At 42.8% G+C, this 21,140-nt stretch overlaps 1 protein-coding gene across 1 annotated transcript; it reads right to left on the reverse strand.

Moving 5' to 3' along the window:
- Positions 1-1,468: 1,468 nt before the first annotated feature.
- On the reverse strand, positions 1,469-19,911 carry TAGLN3 (transgelin 3). The gene is made up of 4 exons (XM_006864187.1): positions 19,463-19,911; positions 18,174-18,348; positions 3,232-3,334; positions 1,469-1,945 (listed from the first exon to the last, which is right to left on the reverse strand). Exons 1-4 carry the CDS (start codon positions 19,640-19,642, stop codon positions 1,804-1,806), a joined length of 600 nt encoding a protein of 199 aa, XP_006864249.1. The 5' UTR covers positions 19,643-19,911; the 3' UTR covers positions 1,469-1,803.
- Positions 19,912-21,140: the final 1,229 nt, after the last annotated feature.

Below are 21,140 nucleotides of genomic sequence, written 5' to 3' on the forward strand. Positions count from 1 at the left end.
CACACCTCCATTACACAAATCACCTATCCATCTTCCCATTCTGTCTATCCATGCATGAGATTCTTTCTGGGGAATCTATTTGAGAAACGCTTAAGAACTAGGGCTTTGTCTAGCTTATTCCTATAGTCCCTACTGTGTCTACATACATAAAGCAGGTCCTCAAATCCACCACAAATTTGTCAGCTTATTGTACTATGGTGACTTTTGTGTTGCTATGATAATGGCGGAGTCCAGGTGTGGCGCTGTGGGTTAATGCATTGGACTGTTAAGGTAGGTTTGAGCTGCAAGGGGTCGGTGGTTCAAGGTCACCAACCGCTCCTCGGAAACCCTATACAGGGTCGCGATGAGTCGGAACTGACTTAACAGCACTTAACAACAACAACAACAACAATGATACTGGTAGCTATGACACAAATATTTCAAATATCATCAGAGTCACCCATAGTGGAATGAATTCAGTGGAACTTCCAAACTAAGATAAGCTAGGAAAAAAAGTCAGTGACCTGCTTCAAAAACGTAACCAATAAAAACCCTATGGCTCATAAATTGTCTAGTATAGTGCTGGAAGATGAGCCTTTAGGTTGGAAAGCACTCCAAATACACAGTAGCTGCAACAATGGATTCAAGTCTACCAACAACACTGAAGATGGTGCAGGACTGGGAAACATTTTTCCTGTTGTATATGAGGTCACCATGAGCTAGAGCAGGTATAGTAACAATGAACAACAAAAGGAGTCCTGGATAGCACTGTAGGAAAAGCACTACTAGACTAGTTTGAACCTTAAGTTAGGTGGCTCAAACTCACCAATCGCTCCTTGAAAACCCTATATGGGGTCTCTATGAAGTGGAACCAACTTGACAGCACTTAACAACAACAACTAATAAAAGGTATGAAAATAATTTTGGGGATCAAAGACTTTGTTTTTGAGATCATAGCCTTAGGCTCTGAGAGTGGGCAGCAAAATTATCCCTATACTTTCTATTAAATTATCAAGAAATGAATTATAAACATGCAAGATCTTCCTTGTTGTTGTTAAGTGCCGTCAAGTCGGTTCCTACCCATAGCGACCCTGTACAGGGTTTCTGAGGCTATAAATCTTTACGGGAGCAGAAAGCCTCATCTTTCTCCAGAGGATCAGCTGGTCGTTTCGAATTGCTGACCTTGCAGTTCGCAGCCCAGTTTGTAACCACTACGCTACAAGATCTTCCTTAGAGCTGCCTATATCTCTACAACTACAAAAGGAGTCCTGGTGTGGCACTGCGGGCTAATGTGCTAGACTCCAACGTCGGTTTGAACTGCAAGGTCGGCTGTTCAAGCTCAGCAGCTGCTCCTTGGAAACCCTAGACAGGATCTCTATGAGTCGGAACTTGTTGGCACTCAACAACAGTTTATTTCCATCTTGCTGGTCTCTGAGTAACAGAGAAACAGTCCTGCCTGCAAAGTTCAAGTCAAAGTCTAAGAATGAACTTTAAGACACAGACTAATTTGTTTATTAGGTGCGTTCTATAAGTTGGGGTAGAAAATTGTGGGCAAATAAATAAGTAAATAAATAAACAAAGGCTTTAGGGCAAAAAAAAAAAAAAAGCTCAGGACGAGGAAGTGGAGTCTTTGCATAGTTCTACATGAACAGAAGGGGGCAGCAGTAGGCAACATGGATTTTCAGCAGAAATGCAGCACTTGCAAAAACCGAGGACAGGAGGCTTTGAGGAAGAGGAGAAGGTCAGAAGGTGACTAACTATTTCTTTTCCTTAGAGACGGTGGTGTGGAACGTTCATCCTGTCTACAGGGAGCGGGACTTGGTCTTACATGATCTGTCTGGGTGTCCCATACCCAGTCATGCCGGCCTGGGACGCTCCCTTGTTGCTGCCCATCTGAAGGCCTATTACATTCTGTCCCTGGCGAAGCTGCTCCTCTGAAAAACCTCTCCGGTTCTGCTGGGCTTTCCTGGAAAAAGGGAGTGAGATGGGGTAATGTCATTCTGACAGTTTTCAAATGCTTCTGAAGCCTGCCATTAGCCTCTAGTGGGGGTCTCCAATTAAAAGAATGGGTCCTACCAGTAGATACAGGCATTTCTGACCCCTCAGAAGTCCAAATGTTTTTCCAAAATCTCCAGCAAAGACATGAATCTGTGTTTGCTTCTCTTAGGAGTTCACTCTTACTTCTTTCTTTCTTACCTCTTCCCACTCATTTCTTTGTCTCCCACCATTTTGTGTCATTTCAGCTAGCATCTCCTCACCCTGTCTCACAATGATCTCAAGCTCCCAGACAAAGGAAAATCAGCTCTTCTTACAAAGCAAGTCAAACCTCTTCATCATTAATCCCATTCCCATTAATTCTATGTCTCATTATGCAAAACAAACCCCAAAAACTATGCAATATTTTAGAGCTGAGGAAGCCAGAGTTAATCAGAGGGAATTTCTTACTCAACAAATATTCCATAAAGGACCAAATAACTAAGAGTTTTTTGTTGTTGTTGTTGTTCTTGTTTTGGGTCTGTGTAAGCCACAGTGGATCACTAACAGAGATGGAGTTAAAATCAAGATTTAAACTGGCCTAGGAGATTTTCAGAGCAGGGTCCTTTAAAAATAACACAAGAAGGTACAAGAAATGAAGTTCCAGGAAATTGCTAGTCAATTATCTACTTCCAGGTGCTATTTTCTCCTCATTCATCATTAAGCCACCGGGTTTAAGTCCTTGCTCCATACATCTAAGTATTCACTTTGGGAAAAGGCCCTTTACTGAGATGACCATATAATTTATCATTCAGACTGGACCACTTTTGAGAGAGAAAGAGGATATTATTAATAAATATGTTAGGACAACAGGTATTAACCAAGACAAATAGAACATATGGTCACCCTAATATATATCCTTCAATAAGTGCAAGAAAAAAAGTATTTTTGTAGATTCAGGGCTGCTCAGGTCATAATATAACTGAGTTCAGACATCAAGTCACCTCTGAGTAAGATCGTCCAGTCCCCCTCAGTCTTAGGAGACATGAAACCTTGCTCAAGCTGCAGGATCAGGGTTTCTAGTAGGTAAAGACAAAGCATTTCTGCCCTGAGTGGGATGTTGGCGTGAATGACAGCACTGGTTTCTCTTTGTTCTGAGAGGACTCATTCTGGGGCTGGAAGTGCTTATTCCAAGGAGTTCTGGGTAGAAATAGTCTCTGGGAACTCCAAGGCTTCAGACTCCACCTCTGTTTCAAGGAGCTGGGAAAGGTTTCTTACCTGTGAAACCAGGAAGGCTCTCCCCGGTAACAGCCATCATCTTTGGTGACTGCGACACTCCCTAGAGCCATCAGAGTCCTCTGCACAGCTGCCATGTCCTTCCCTGAAAGCCAACCAACAGATCAAACCTAAATGAATCACACTGAGTGAGGGATTCTGGGAGAATGGAACTTCACCAAGGACGTTATGATAGAAGACTATAGTAATAAAAATAAAGTGGAGGCATGATTCAACCACTTCTCAATATGCCCCAAAGACAACCATAGCCAAACTTCTTACAAAAGAATAAAAAATAGCCTGGTTAATTACTCCCTTGGCTGTAAGCAGAGAATACCAGAAAGATGTTTATCTTTGCTTTATTGACTACTCAAAGGCTTGCAATTGTGTGGCTCATGACAAGCTATGGAAAACATTGTGAAGTATGAATATTCTGGAACACTTAATTATGCTCATGAGGAACCTATACATAGATCAAAAGGCAGTTGTGCAAACAGAACAAGGGAACACCAAATGTTTTAAAATTAGGAAAGGTGTACGCCAGGGTTGTATTCTTACACCATACTTATTCAATCTATATGATGAACAAATAGTCCAAGAAGCTGGATTATATGAAGAAAAACATGGCATCAGGATTGGAGAAAGACTCGTTAACAACCTGTGATATGCAGATGATACAACCTTGCTTGCTGAAAGTGAAGAGGACTTAAAACACTTACTGATGAAGATCAAAGACCACAGCCTTGAGTTTGGAGTACATTTCAATGTACAAAAAAAAAAAAATCCTCACCACCGAACTAATAAACAACATCCCTATAAGTGGAGAAATGATCGAAGTTGACAAAGACTTCAGTTTGCTTGTATCAACCCATCAACACTCATGTAAGAAGCAGTCAAGAAATCAAATGACGTATAGCGTTGAGTAGATCTGCTGCATAAGACCTCTTTAAAGTGTTGAAGAGCAAAGATGTCAGTTTGAGGACTAAGGTGTACCTGACACGAGCTATGGTGTGTATTCTCAATAACCTCAAATGCATGTGAAAGTTGGACAGTGAATAAGGAAGACCATAGAAGAATTGATGCATTTGAATTATGGTGTTGGAGAATATTAAAGGTACCAAGAACTTCCAAAAGAACAAATAGATCTGTTTTGGAAGAAGTATAGCCAGAGTGCTCCTTGGAGGCCGGGATGGCCAAACTTCATCTCTCATACTCCGGACATATTATCTAGAGGGACCAGTCACTGGAGAAGGATATCATGTTTGGTAAACTGGAGGGTTGGAGAAAAAGAGAATGACCCCGAGTGAGATGGATTGTCACAGTGGCAGTAGAATAGGCTCAGGTGTAGCAACGATTGTGAGGTTGGCCCAGGACTGGGCAGTGTTTCATTCTGATATATATAAGGTCACTATGAGTCAGTACCGACTCATGGCACTAAACAACAACAATTACTTCCTGGTGTGTCACTGTAGGATAAGCACTGGACTGAGAATCACAAGGTCAGCAGTTCAAACCCACCAACTGCTCCTCAAAAACCCTGTACAGGGTTGCTATGTGATGGAATCAACTCAATGGCACTTAACAACAAAAACATATGAGAGATATTCACTCTAGTATACACCAGAGATATTCACTCATAGTTGCTGTTCTGACTCATAGTGACCCTTTATAGGATTTCCAAGGATTGGCTGGTGCATTTGAACCACCAATCTTGAGGTTAGCAGTCCAGTGCTTATCCTACAGCACCACACCAAGATTGTTGTTGTTATGTGCCGTGGAGTCAGTTCTGACTCATAGCAACCCTGTACAGGATTTCTGAGGCTGTAAATCTTTACGGGAGCAGAAAGCCTCATCTTTCTCCCATGGAACAGCTGGTAGTTTCGAACTGCTGACCCTGATGTTCACAGTCGGATTCGTAACCACTATGCTACCAGAGCACCAAGATTAGAACATTTTATTTAAATACCTAGCATGTCAGGTACTTATGCCCCAGCACTAAGCAGACAACTTTGCCTTGGTGAGTTCTAAAGCTATGGTGAGGGGAGGTCTTGTGGATGGGCTGGCAGAAGAGGAATGGTTCTTCAGGAATGAAGAGAGAAAAAAACTGGAGAGAAGTTGGTTAGATGGGTTAACTTTGCATCAAACTCCAAGTGGCTGTTCTCTTTGACTTTATCTGGGTTAAAAGTGTGGAAAACCACCCATATGCATACAATTGACTCTTCACTGGGCTATTTGCACCAGAGGCTGGGAAAAGGAAAAGAATCAAATCAATACCTAAAGCTCTCGGTGTATGACACACAGGACAGCTTATTTGAAGTGAGCTAAGTAGAGACAATAAATGGTTTGTGAGTGAAAGAGAGAAGAGTGAGAGCAAGAGAAAGCTACAGAAAGAGAGAGGCAGGGGAAGGAAGAGGGAGACAAGGAGAAAGCAATGAGAGATGTGATGCACCCCCTCACACAATGAGATGGAAAGCACTGTCATTTGACCCAGGGGAAAGGCAATTGGGCCCCATCAGTCAGCCTGCACTGAGCCTCTCATCCTTTTTCTGTTTCTGCTTTCCAGGTGTCTGATGTATCCTGGACTGAGAAAGATACTACTGTGTGATTGATTAGTTTTGTGATTTAGTAGCAGACCAGTTAAAGACAAGATTGGAGAGCAAGAGCCCAAAAGCTGAGAGCTAAAGATTGTAGCATTCAGCCTGATGGGAGTTGTGACGGAAAAGAGCAAATATGAAAAGCCCTCTTTAGCCTGAGTGAACCATCTGCATCTCTCTAGTCGGGCTATTGCAGCTCAGCCACCCAGGGAATACAGAATTACAGGGAGTGGCAGATGGAAAGTGAGAATGGTGTATGATCTACAGAAAATCAACAATTAAGGCCCACAAAGGAAGTCTAGTCCAGGATGTCCATTTAGACTAACAGGACAGAGAGACACACACAGAAGCTTCTTCCCTCTCCTTTCTCCACCCCACCCTTCACATTACGCACAGGGTGATTTCCTGGTGCTGAGGCTCCATGGGATTGGTTGATGGATATAGGGCTGAATTCTCAAGAAGGAGTTCCCCTATTCAAGGAACAGCTGTGGTGGTGGAGAATAGAGTATTTGGGTAGCAGATGGAATTGGGGTAGACTAAAAATACTGAGAATATAATAGGAAACATAGAGTAGTTGTCAGATGACTTCCCAGTATTTCTGTAATTGTAATGGTATAACAGGATATTCCCATTGGGTGCCTTTGAGTCAATTCCAACTCATAGTGACCCCATCAAACAATATTATTAATACCACATACAAGTAAATTTTTGTTGAAGATAATTTTTAAAGTGGTTGTAGCAATATCTGGGCAGTGAACTGCCAGAAATTCAAGCAGGATTCAAGAGAGGATACGGAATGAAGAGGATGCTGATGTCAGATAGATTTAGGCTGAAAGCAGATACCATCAGAAAGATGTTTACATGTGCTCTGATTATGCAAAATAATCCCACTGTGTGGATCATAACAAACTATGATAATATTGTGAAAAATGAGAATTCCAGAATACTTAATTGTGTTCACTTAGAATCTGTACATAGGCAATCGTTCAAACAGAACAAGGGAATACTGTATAATTTAAATCAGGAAATGTGTGTGTCAGGGTTGTATATCCTTTTACCATATTTATTCAATCTGCATGCTAAGTAAATTATCCAAGTAGCTAGACCATATGAAGAACACGGCATCTGGATTCATGGAAGACTTATTAACAACCTACACTATGCAGATGACACGTATTAGCTAGCTGAAAGTGAAGGGGACTTGATGCATTTACTGATGAAGATCAACGATTACAATCTTCAGCATGGATTACATCTCATCATAAAGACAATAAAAACCCTTACAATTCGACCAATAAACAACATTATGACAAACAGAGAAAAGGATTCCATTTTATCTGGACCCACAATCAATACCCATGGAAGCAGTAGTCAAGAAATCAAACGACATTGGAAAAATCTGCAAAAGACCTCTGGTAAGTTTTTTAAATGTCATTTTGAGGACTACAGTGAACCTGACCAACCCAAGGTATTTTTCATCATCTCATATGAATGTGAAAGCTGGATAATGAATAAGAAAGACCGATGAAGCACTGATTTCTTTGAAGTATGGTGTTGGTGTTAGAATATTGAATATGCCATGGCCTGCCAGGAGAATGAACAAATCTGTCTTGAAAGAAGTACAGTCAACATGCTCCGTAGAAGGGAGGATGGTGAGACTTTGACTCCTGTACAATGGAAATGTTATCAGGAGGGACCACTCCCTGGAGAAATTTATCAAGTTTGGTAAAATAGAGAATCGATGAAGGAGAGAAAGATCCTCAACGAGATGGACTGACACAGAGGCTGTAATGATGGACTCAAACATAGCAATATTTATGAGCACAGCACGGGACGGAGCAGTGTTTCATTCTGTTGTATATAGGGTCACCAAGAGTCAGAATCAATTTGATGGCACCAAATAATAACAACATATTTTCATTGAACTGTCATGATGGTATTCTCAAGGATCACTCTGGAAAGAGATGGAAAGAAGGTTTATTTTTAAGTTGTTGTTGTTGTTATGTGCCGTTGAGTCGGTTCCGACTCATAACGACCCTGTACAGAGTTTCTGAGGCTGTAAATCTTTACAGGAGCAGAGAGCCTCCTCTTTCTCCCGCGGAACAGCTGGTAGTTTTGAACTGCTGACCTTGCAGCTCACAGCCTGATTCGTAACCACTACGCTACCAGAGCTCCTGAGTAAATCATTAAAGAGAACTTAAAGAAAAGATTAAACCCAGGAAGACTTGTTATTAGTTATATCAGAAATATATAATTCATCTCTACTCTGTACAAGTTGCACATGTTGTTGCAGCAACCCTGTGTAGGGCTTCCAAAGAGCGACTGGTGGGTTTGAACCACCAACACTGTGGTTAACAGTCTAATGCTTATCCTATCACACTAGGACTTCAAGTTGCACAGAGGAAGTCCAATTCTGGCTGTTGAAAAAAGCTATTCTACTATGCTCAGGTGCCAGGGAAATAGAAACTCTGGTACTCAGCATCTAAGCCACATGTACCACCTTGGAACAAGCTTTGTTAAACTGTAGAACCAGCCCCTTTTAAAAGCACTTAGTTCTTGTATTTACTACACAGACCCAGAAAGGTCCATGGGAACTAAAGTGGGGGCAAGGATAAAATATCTAGACACCTACAACCATAAATACCACTCTCATCCTCCTTCTAGGAGACTGGAAGAGAAAATGATTGCAAGATTGCAAGAGTGGGGCAGTAGTAGCTGGGGAAGAAGGCATCATTTGACAGAAACAAATTGGAAAGTTTTTCTTTAAAAGGTCTCAAGGCAAGAGAATTTGATATCAATTATACATGATCTTAGCCTCACGGGATGGGTATTATTCCTCCTAGTGTATGGATGCAGAAACTAATTCAGCAGGGTGAAGAAACTTGTACAGGGCCACGTTACAAGTAAACTGGAGCCCAGTTCTAGCTTGGGTCTATCTAACTCTGAGGTCCACAAAGCAGTCCACAACCCCACATCTTCCGTAAATCTCACTGCAGGCTGGATGGGGAAGCAAGTTCCTTAACAGAAGTCAGGGGACACTAAAGGGGGTTCAGTAGCTGCTTCACTGAAGAATAAGAATGAGCAGCTGCTTCCTGGATTCCACAGGATCAAGGACCCTAATCCCAAAAGACTTTTGTGTTTCAGTGCTTTGTCTGGGATCCTATTTCCAGGTCTCAACCCCAATAGGATTAAAGTTATAAAAGCAGTCAGGAGACTAGTTTCCTTAAGTGTGCTGGTCAAGTTAGTTATTGTTAACATTCTAAGTACCACTAAGAACAGAACGCTGCATTCTGTAGCCAGTTCATGTCTTGCTTTCCTGACATAGTTCATTTGTTTTCAAATAAAGGCTCTTGGTAAAGACTTACAGGATTCTTGGGTTGAGAAAATGGGAAGCAGGTCTCCTGGATTCAGCCTTACCTCTTGTTAGTTCAGAAGCTCAGTTCGAGTGCAGGTGGATGGAAGAGGGTTCCTGGAGGAGTCAGAACCAATTGTAGAGGCTTATTTGGAGTCCTGGTGTGGCATTGTGGGATAAACCATTAGACTCCTCGATCAGTTTGAACCGCAAGTTCAGTGGTTCTAATTCACCAGCAGCTAATCAGAAACCCTATACAGGATCCCTATGAGTTGGAACTGACTCAATGGCACTTAAAGACAACAACAGCATTCTTTTAATTGGGCATCAAAACTTTAAATACCTCAAGGAGTTGTGTAGTTAAGAGAGATCTGTGAAGTATATTAGGTAAAAAATAACTGAAGTTAAACTGCATGTATCACAACCAAGTGCAATGTCTGCCTAGTTGTGATGTCTTCAAAACTGTGCAAACATAGAATAATGACTGAACACAGTCTTCATTTAAATATGGTTCCCAGACTTCTGGGATTACTTAATAGAGTGGGACAGGGAGAGCACTTGAAAAATATGCATCGTTAGGACATTCCTCTTAGAAATTGATTCTGAAAGCTTGGGGTGGGGGCTGGAAGTCTCCATTTTTAATGATTCCCAAGTGATTCATCATAACATCAGGCATATTTGAGAAGCATGAGTCTGACCTGTTGTTGTTGTTAAGTGCTGTGGAGTCGGTTCTGATGCAAAGTGACCCTGTATAGGGTTCTGAGGAAAGAGTGGTCAGTCTGAACTTGCAGTTCAAACTGGCCTTGTAGTCTAGTGCTTATCCTATAGCACCACACCAGAATTCTGGGTTTGACCGAGTGACTCCCAAACAAGGTGGATCATCAGAATTACCCAGGAATCTTTAAAAGTTCAGACTCTGGGGCACTCTCCTGAGATGACTCCCATGCAGCCAGATGAACAGACAAGCACTTCTCCAATACTATGGTTTTCAAGTGTTCAAAGCATCATGAAGTCTAACAAGTGAAGTCTAAATTAAATATTTGTTAAGCAATAACTCCATCCTTCAGAGACACCTTTGACAAAGTTAAATAGCAAAACCCATAATTAGAAGGGCTCTGGTCCAAGTTGGGAGTCAGCCCAGAGTCCCACTGGCTTGGAATCTCTCTGCCTTCTGCAAGTCATCCCTGGATCCCGGGGCAGATCCCAGAATCAGGAGGCTCTTGAGTGGAAACCACTACTCACAGTCATTGTCTCAGGACAACAAAGAAGAAGCATTTCCTAAAAGAAGGACCAAGTAAGTGTTGGGAATTTTCTAGATTTAGAAAGATCAGATAAGACTGAGTCTTGGCAGTGATCTAAGGAGACCACTGATCATGTTAAAGAGGAAGAATCTGTTTTACACTCACATAGCTCAGAAATTTAATCAGCTACTTGGACTCTGTGATTATCCTGTAGCTTTCTCAGCCTTTTCAGAGCAACTAACATTTTAACTTGACAATAGAGTATTCCAAAGCAATGTTTCCTAAAGTGTGGTCTTACACCCCAAACTACTAAATTAGAATCTCTAGGTGGGGCTAAGGGCTCTGCATTTCCTACCCCCCCTCCCCAAGGATTCTTAATGTAAATAAAGTTAGTACTATCATCATAAAGGGAGTACGGTGGCTCCATACGATCAGCACTGGGCTGCAAACCAAAAGTTTGGCAGTTCAAGCCTACCAGCTGCTCTGTGGGAAAAAGATGAGGCTTTCTGCTCCTGCAAAGATTTAAAGCTTCAGAAACCCTGCACAGAGTTGTTATGAGTTGAAACTACTTAACAATGACATCATTATTAAGATACTTTAACAAAAGTTTTGTTCTCTTACATATTTTGTTGTTGTTGTTACTTCCAGAATATCTTAAGCATGTCTTTGGGAAGAAATATAGAAGTGAAAGATAAAGGGAAAAAAAGCAAAAGAGAAGTCTTCTGGGTGGAATAAGTCAGACCGAATGAATACTTGACTTTCTGTTTCTACCTTTAGGATTAAAAAACAATCTTTACGTCAAAATTGTTTGTCTCAGCACTGCTTATATTTTAGGTAAATCTTGATTCATTATTTGTAAATCCTAGAATATGTACTAGGTTTTTTCAACTTGCTGAGACTTAGGGAGAAAAGTAAGCAGTAGATGAAGAAAACATTCCTTTTTTTTCTAAATAATAATTTTGGAGTACTTTTCAACTCTCCACTCAAGGTAGAGAAAATATCTATTGTCAAAGAGAAATGTCAGAGGGTAGGCTAAGCTTGCTCTATAGGTTATAGGGATTTTCATTCGTTGTTTGCCATTTTGACTTGAGGAAGGAGAAATTATATAGGGCTGTGGTTCTCAAAGTGGGATTCCCAGATCAGTAGAATCAGCACCACATGGAAATTGGTTAGTAATGCAAATTCTAGGGTCCCACTCTAAACCTAAAACCTCAGAAAGTCCGGGGTTGAGGCCCAGCAATCTGTGTTTTAACAAACTCTTCGTTGATTCTGAAGCACTGGACTTTGAGAACTACTGCTAAAAAAAGAAACCTGTTAAACAAAATCACCAGTAATGAAGGCTCTTTTGACAGAAAAGACCGCTTCAAGCTGCAGGCATTTGTGATGTCTAGAGTCACTATGTATATACCTTACAGTCTCCCAAAATATCTCTCAAACTGGGTGAAGTGTCTCTTCTGCTCTCGCTGTTGAGGAATGACACATATAGTGACACCTCCCTACAGAACATATTCGAACCTTCGCGGGACTCCACCCACAATGTAAGTCTCACCTCCTTCACTCCCAACTATCAAGGAGAAGGGAACAGGGAGGTGTGGTAAAACTGTGTAATGCTCCTCATCATTAGGATTACTGAGAAGAGTGATTTGATTTGATCTCAAGTCGTGTCTGCTATAACATTCTAGAATTCGGTCTAATAGTCACCACTTGGTTATATAAAAAGATTAATCATTGAAAAATTTATACTAGGAAAAAATATGCCAACATATATTGTCAATTAGCCAGGCATTAGGACTTCTGGTGCAGCACTGTATGATCAGCACTGGACTACAAACAACAAGAAGTCAGGCATTGTGTTAGTCACATTGCACAATTAACCCTTATAGTTAAGATCATATAGAGGAAGTACTAGATCTTTTTACAGAGAAGGTAAGTGACGCTCCTAGAAGGTAAGTAACTTAAGCACGAAGCCTCATGTGCTAGAGAAGAGTTGTAACTCATCTGACTCCAAAACTCACGCTCTCTCTACTGTACCACAATTCTCTGGGTCTGCAATGACTAAAACAATATATAATCTAGTGAAAGGCATCAAGAGGTCAATGAGGACATAGGAGAAAAATTCAATATGGTGGCCTATAAAGCTGGCCCTTCTTATTGGAGAATGGCAGATGAGGTGAAGGCAGCACAGATGACAACAAGAACAAAAGTCATCTAGGCAACTTTATCCGCACCTAGGGTAAGGCCATGGAGTCCTGGTGTAGCACTGCAGTATAATGCACTGGATCACAAGGTTGGTTTGAATTGCAAGGTCAGTGGTTCAAACTCACCAGCCATTCCTTGGAAATTCCATACAGAGTAGTTATGAGTTGGAACCAACTAGATGGCACTTAACAACAACAGCAAAGTAAGGCCATGGAATCCTGGTGTGGCACTTTAGGACAAGCACTGGACTGCTAATCGCAAGGTAGATGGTTCAAGCCTACCAGCAACTCTTTGGAAACCTTATACAGGATTGCTATGAGCCAGAACTGACTTGATAACACTTAACAACAACAATGTAAGGTGATTAATAAAGTCTGCTATTTCAAGACAGAGTCTGCGACATCTTTTTTACCTTGTTCTCCCTTCTTTGTTTTCTACTAGACTTAGAAAGGACTGACTGATGATAATAATAATTTTACCTTGTGGCCATTTATCAAACTCTTATTATTTTGCCAGGCACTACGCTAAGCATTTTTAATGTATTATCTCATTTACTTCTCATATCAACCCTATGAAATAGATACAATTATTATTCTGATTTTGTGGCTGAGAAAGGTTATTATTGTAGCGTAGAGAGGTTATTTGGTGTGGTAGTTAAGGTTTTGTGCCAACTTAACTGGGTCAAGATTCTCAGTGGTTTAGCAGTTAAGATGTAGTGATCCTCCATGATGACATCTAATATCATGTAACAACCTCCACAATGAACAGCCAATCAAATAAAAGGATGTTTCCTTGGGGGTGTGACCTGCGAACATCTTTCATCTTACAGGAGATAAAAGGAGAGAGGGGTTAGCACAGTAGGAGGGACCTTCTAACACCAAAAAAGAAGTGCTAGGAATGGAGCACGTCCTTTGCACTTGGGGTGATTGCACTATGAAGCTCCTTGTTGTTGTTTTGTGCTGTGGAGTCGGTTCCGACTCATAATGACCCTGTGCAGGGTTTCCGAGGCTGTAAATCATTACGGGAGCAGAAAGCCTCATCTTTCTCCTGCGGAACAGCTGGTAGTTTCGAACTGCTGACCTTGAGGCTCGCAGCAGCCCAATTCATAACCACTACGCTACCAGAACTCCTTGAACCAGAGAAAGATCGGTGCCAAGACACTTGGAGATCCCCAAGGACTGGTGGGCTTACAGATGCTGAAATGAGACTAGGACCTTTCTCCAGAGCCAGCACTCTGAATTCAGACTTCTAGCCTCCAAAACTGTGAGAAAATAAATTTCTGTTTGTTAAAGCCATCCACTTATGGTTTTTCTGTTATAGCAACACTGAATAACTAAGACAGTTGCTAAGTGGTAGACAGATATTCAATGGGCCCAAGGGTAGCAACTGTGAGGAGGACACAGGAACGGGCAGTGTTTCATTCTGTTATGCATTGGTCTTTATAAGTTGAAACCAACTTGACAACACATATCAACAACAAAAGCAGATATTTAAACCAGTCAGTCAGATGTCTCCAGCCAGACTCCAGAGTCTGCACTCCATTCTTTATGGTAATACCATCCACAATAAGCCTTCTTTGCAATCTTTCTGTCCAGACACTTACTAGATCACAGCATTTTCTCTGTCTCACACCCACCCACCAACACACACACACTCCTCCCTTTTTTTGCTTTCTTTTTTTCTCTTCTTCCCCCTTCTCCGTAGAAAAGATGCAGAAGTCTTACCAGGGAGAACCAGTGTGCTCTCCTCTGAATCACAGACAGCTGGGATCACCCTGTTCCTTCCAGCTACCCATGGCCGATTTGAGAGCAACCTGCCATGCCATTAACAATCTCTAATTCAAGAGGAAGACTTCCCGAGTTCCTGTCCATCCCTCAAAGCTGTTCCCACTTCTTCCCCATTCCTGAAAATAGCCAGTCATCCAAGCTGCATCCCAGGGCAACCTTTGGTTCGGTAGATTTTGGACCATTCATCCCTGGGTTTCTTTCTAAAGCTCTGGATCTTTTATTCTGATTGCTCTAGAATCTATCTTGCATCTAAAAGGGGTTTCAGGGTCCATCCAGAGGCCCAGCCTATCTGAATAAAATAATGTTTAGATGAGAAAGCATTTGGCAAGTCTGGCCTCCTGCAGGTTTATGGGTCTGCATTGTGAGAGCAGCATGGGGCAGCTGTGGGCAAGCTGAGTCCAGTTTGGGACAAAGGTATACAACAAGGAAGATGAGAGACAGGGCATTAACTAGAGGGAATGAACTGTAGAACTTACAAAGCCTGCAAAAGAGGAAGAGAAGTACCCAGGGAACAGGGCTGCAGCCACAGGGGATGGAATCGGGAATTAATGTGAGTAAACCAAATTGTCAGGACAGCACCAAAGCCAGCCACCACCAGTGTACAGAACAGTAGAGAACATGTGGGGTTAAGCTTGTCCAATAGTTCTGTATACAAACATGTATACACTCACATGCATACAGACAGCCCTACTCTGCTGTAGCTATTTGATTCCAGCTGTTGTTGTTGGTAAATGCCAACAAGTCGGTTCCAACTCATAGTGACCCTGTATAAGGTTTCCAAGGAGTGACTGCTAGGTTTGAACTGCCGACCTTGTGTTTAGCAGTCCAGTGCTTATCCTACAGCACCAAATCAGGACTCCAGCTAATCACCCTAAAACTCAGGAGCAACCACCAGTTCTTGCTGAAAGACCCTGACTTTGCTTACTCAGTCCATGCTGCTGGGCTGTGGTTCTCACAAATGGGCTTGCTCTGCACAAAGAAACCCACTTAAGGGTGCTCTTAAGACACTGTCCTTTCTTACCTCCTGCTTTCCTATATAGTAACCCATTGCAGTCTGAGTTTCAGATAGTGACACCGGAGGGTATCAAATATCGTGTAATGATTCTCCCCGAACATCCCAATAGTGTCCTCTATTGCCATTTGTTGGAGGGGGCCAATAATCCTAAGCATTCCCTTTACTGCTGCCAATCTATCTACCCCTACCTATCACATGATCTGTGAGTGGAGTTCTGGTGTGGCGCTGTGAGTTAACATGCCAGACTGCAAAGCCATTTGAACTGCAAGGTCGGCAGTTCAAGCTTACCAGCTGCTCCTTGGAAATCCTATACAGGGTCACTACGGGTTGGAACCAACCCCACAGCACTTTACAACAACAATAACATCACATGACCTACCTAGAGTTCTTTATTCTTCCTGTCAGTCATACTACTCTTGGAGTGGGACACCTTCCTTATTTCCTTTACAACTCTACATTTCTTTATCCTTGGTGATGAGATCATTCAGTGTTTGCCTTGTTCCCTTTTTCTGGGAGCATTATCCTGCCTGGAGTCCACCCATTTGTGACTCTATCTCAGGTTAACATACTCAAGCTCATATTTCTCGGTCTTTATCTTACTAAGTGAGAACTAGCACACAGAGCAGGGACAGGTGGTGTAGACCTTCATCTATTCTGTTTGAGATACTATTGTTCCCCACACCCCACCTCACCCTGTGTCAAGCATGTCCAAAGTAGTCTTTGGGAAAAAAAGAGGTAAGGCAAATAAAACATCCTCAGTAAAGGCAGGAAAATCCTGTTAGGATCTCCACATCCCAGAAACCTCTTCTGCCTAAACACTTTCTGTACTTGCTGAGTCTCACCAGATTCCGTTTCATTCCCATAGTGTAGGAGCTCTCTCCTTCTGCCCCACACAGCACTGAATCATCCTCTTCATCCTCCTTTTCATCATAACCAGCTAGTCACTATTATGAGTCACAACACGCTTATGGTGTAGGTGAAGGAAGCTAAGCCCTTGGTCAACGAACAGCATAGCTGATTAGTTAAAGCTCTATTCTTTGCCTTCAGAGTCTGGATTTGAATTCCAGCTCTGCTTAATACTAGTTGCAGTAAGCAAGCCTCACTTGCACCCTCTGTGAAATGTTGTTGTTGTTAAGTACCATGGAGTTGGTTCCAACTCATAGCGACCCTGTACAGAGTTTCTGAAGCTGTAAATCTTTACGGGAGCAGAAAGCTTCATCTTTCTCCCGCGGAACAGCTGGTAGTTTCAAATTGCCAACCTTGAGGTTAGCAGCCCGATTCAAAATCACTATGGTACCAGAGCTCCTTCTCTATGAAATAGGGGCATTAATAACACCTCATAGGATTGTTAGGAGAATTGATTGACATTATGCAATAAAACAGATGTACAATGCCTTTTTCCAGTTGCTGTCAACTTGATTAGACTCCTAGTGACCCATGTGTGTCAAAGTATATCTGTGCTCCATAGAGTTCTCAATACAGAATATATAGAAAAATACAATAAACAGTAGCTTTTTTAGTCTCTGGGGGAAATCATCATAGTTTTAACGAGGGACTAAATCTTAACTGTGACATTTTGTTATGATTGTGAGCCAGCAGTCCATGAAGTCCAACAGGCCTGATGTTTTAGAAATCTGGCTTTCAAGGTATCAGCACAACACAAGGTAAGCTCATTGGCATTTAGGATTTGAACCACTTGTTTATGAAGACCACACGAAACAACAGCTCTTGACATGGCACATATGTGCCTCAGTAGGATTTAAGGAGGCAATTTTGTCTTTAATAGGACAAGTTATTTAATAGGATGGTCCTGCCTTAGACATCCTTTTCAACCATCACATGAATATTCCTTAAAATGCCATTGTGTCATCATCAGAGGGAAAGAGCCATCATTGTGAGAAGTGCCATTTGGGTCACTGCTCTGTATTGGGCCACTGATAACAGCCAGTAACAATGGGCATGGGAGAGTCAAGTCTATCACGCAGCCCTGCTTGGACTGGTCTTGAGTGTTCTGTGTCTCAGCCAGACCTAATAGAGAACACAGTTGCATGGATGGACATGCACATTTGGGTTAAAGAGGGCAGTAGGCACTGTGACCACAGGCCCCAAATTCTCTGAGAATGTCTTATTTCCCTCCTATAATGGTTGATAAATATGTTCAGAAATGTGTTTAGTTTTTATACCTACCTTTATGCCAATTCACATATCTGAAAAGGAAAAATTGGGCAGGCTATCTGACTAGAAGATATATATGGAAATTAGAGTTACGAACCTCCCCTTTAATAAAAGGTTGGGGAATTATTAATTTCTCAATTTGAATGACGAATAGCACCAGCAGGCTTTGTCTGTAAGCCCTGTTGCTGATGAGTCAGATGTTCTCACCCCCTGCCTCCTTTCTCTTCCAGTAGCTATGATATGTTCTGAAGGAGTATGTTGTAGGAGGGGGTAAGAGGTATACAAGGCATCCCTGTAACCATTTTAGCTTTCTCTAGATTGAGGATTTTGCTTACGTGTGTTGGTGAGCTGAAGTCCCTGTGTGTCCTAGACTGAGTGCTCCCTTGGAGGGGAGTGTGCCTTGTAATAGAGCATCTATCTCTAAGTGGGAAGCTAACAGTGCCCAAGAGTTGACAGCTGAGAACACTCCCACCCTACACACACCGGCTGTACAGAGACGTACACTGGGAAGGCTTCACAAAGAAGTGGAACAAATAGGAGGGGGGAAGAAAGAACAATCTCAAAGGCACGAGGGCTGTTTACCTTCCCAGAGATCCACCGTTTGAAAAATGTCCGTGGTCCTGACGCCATAGGTCTCTGCTGCTTTAAGGAACTGGGAGATTTGCTCCATTTGCTTAAAAGCCATCTTTGACTCTGAGATCTTTGGGATAGGTTCTTGTCCTGGTGGGTATAAACTGTTTATCAGCTTACACAGGACCTAGGAGAAGGGAGGAAAGACAGAATCAATGTGTTCCTTTGTATTTGTAGGTCACTCATTGGAAGTGAGTCTATCCCCTATTGGGCACAGCTCACTGGATTTGGGCAGTGGGAAGTCATGAACCCCAGAAAGACACAGGCCCTGTTGTGTGGCAAGGCTCCCATACTGAGCCCTGAAAACCCAGAGCTATGTCTGATCACAGTTCTGCAGCCCGGAAGCTCCCTTCCCTCCTTGCTCCTTTCTTTCCAGGGTGAAGAAGAGAATGTTTACAGATAGGGAAAGAATGATGTGGAGTGGGAGGCAGATATAATTCCAGGCTTTCAATGGAAAGGTGAGTTAGTGAGTCTGAGAGAGGGGAGGTGTCAAATGGGTCTAAAACTGATTTATTCTATCAAAAGGCAGATCATAATGAGACTTCCATCATTTATCCAATACATACTAATGATGTCTAAAAGAACTGGACTGAGTAGAGTGTTCAGATACCTATAACCTATGCCCTGAGCAACCCAACAGAGGTGGGGTAGCAGTTATGTAATATAACAGTAAATCACAGCCTGCGGGAAATGATTGGCTTGTTTGAATCAGCAGAGCCTGCAGTCTCCAGCCTCCCAAATACAACAAGCATTTGGTTGAAAAATCCAGTATTAAATAAGGACTCCCTTTAATTTCAGGAGAACATACCCATTCACCAAACAGATATTTATCAGGGCTCTGGGAAGGATGGGGAGGTGGCTAGATCCCCAGTGCTTCCTTTGTTTGACTATCTTTCCCTTGGGGAAAGAAATGTCTCCTAGATCTGATGAACCAAGAAAACTAAGGAGACCATCAAGACATACTAATCTCTAGTCTCATTAGGAAAAACAAACCGGAATAGAATTTGCCAACAACTCAGAAGCAAACTGTGTACGGGATGGGTGGAGAATCCTCTAACTAACTAGGGAATTGTGCAGGAAGCCCAAATGCTCCAACCCTGACGAAATAAAGGCATTCCCTCCTATCTTCGTGAGACACAGCGTGCCAACAGCAGCATCTCACGCAGCCTCGCGCTAAAACAAAGGGTCCTGGAGGCTTGCTTGCCCATGGCCCCAGCAACAAAGGTCGCTGCCATCCTTACCGTCCCGTCCATTAACCATTTCTGAAAATGGGTCCTGCCGGGGGGTGGGTGCTCTATGTCCTCAGCGCACTGCAGGATGATCCAGTCCACCAGCTTGTTCTCCAAGTCCGCGTCATACTTCTGCTCGATCTTCTCCTGCACCTCTCGGCTTAAGCCGTAGCTAGGGCCCCTGTTAGCCATCTCTGCAAGAGAAGAGAGGACGCGCGCGGCATCCACACAATAACAGCACGGCAGCCGCCCCCGGGGTCCTTCCAAGCTGGGATGGGTCTGGGTGACGGCCTGGCCCAGCAGCCCGAAGCGGGCAGAAAGCCGGGCGTGGTTTAAATCAAGGAGCCTAGGAAGCCAATGGGGTTTCACCTACAAATGGTAAAGAAACGCGCAGCCAAGCGCCAGGGACTTTAGAATAAAAGAATAAAGCCCCGGTCGATCCTGGGGGCTGGGCCCCCCTCTCAGTCCCGCCTTCCCAAGAGATGATCTGAAGGACGAGGACTCACAGTCGATCGTGAACCAGGAGTAGCCGGAGTTGGGGCGGTGGTCCTTTGGTCCCCCTTCTCAGTAACACTTTGCTAAGGCAGGAACCATGGAATCGGAAAGCGCTAGTAGTTAACAGGCAGAGAGGAGGGGTGCCTTGACGTTCAGCTGTTGATATTGCATCATGCATAGAAGAATGGGGGACCCTGATTTGGTTTTCTCAGGACTAAGGAGGATCAAACCCGGGCTGTTGCTAAGAACAAGCCTAAAAGCCAGCCCTCTCTTGTGTCAGTCAAAGCCTGCACTCCCTCCCTCCACACTGCCAGCTTCTCCCTCAGCTGCACAATTCTTTCTCCTCCTCTGGGGAAACAGGCCAATTGTCAACATAGCCAGCATACAGCTGCACAATGGGATGGAGGCCTCTCGGAGGGTCCATTCTGCCAACTGTCCATCTGTTAGGGGTCGTCAAACCATTTTCCTCTGCCCTGAGGTAATAATTGTTTAAGGCAGGTTGGGAGTCACTGAGAGCCACAATCATCAATTTGTTCTCAGCCCTGAGATTTCACTATGAAACTTCCATCCTTGTGGGAACTGTTATGCCTCAGTTTAATTTATGCAAGGAATGTAGCTTTTCAGTGCTATTTTAGTCAGAGTCCAATGTACTGGGGGTCAGAGAAAAAGATCAAGACCCCTGGCAAGATGGATTGGCAAAGTGGCAGCATCAATGGATGCAAGTTTGACAGCAACTGTGAGGTTGGTCCAGGACCTGGCAGTGTTTTGTTCTGTTGTGCATGTGATCACTATGAGTTGGTACCAGCAATGTACTGAGGACTCTGGCGGTGAAGGGCTTTGATATAGAGTGGTAAATATTTCATCTCTTTAATTACAATTTTAAAAAGGACCATTAAGGCACACTGACATAGTTCGAGCAGTTACTGAATATTTGGCATAAGCACACAGACATTAGATTGTAAACCACTTGGGGGTAGAGATCAAATCTCATTAGTGTAATGTGAGGCTTTGGGTACTTTTCATGACACAAATATCCAAATATTTGTTCTTTGGGTGTTCTTGTTTTTGTTTTTTTCCTCCATTATTGTTGTTGTTGTTAAGTGCTGTCAAGTGAATTACGACCCATAGCGACCCTGCATAGGATTTTCAAGGAGCAGCTGGTGAGCTTGAACTGCCAACCTTGCAATTCAAATGG

Source organism: Chrysochloris asiatica, unplaced genomic scaffold, assembly GCF_000296735.1.
Source record: "Chrysochloris asiatica unplaced genomic scaffold, ChrAsi1.0 scaffold00061, whole genome shotgun sequence".
Taxonomy (NCBI): Eukaryota; Metazoa; Chordata; class Mammalia; order Afrosoricida; family Chrysochloridae; genus Chrysochloris; species Chrysochloris asiatica.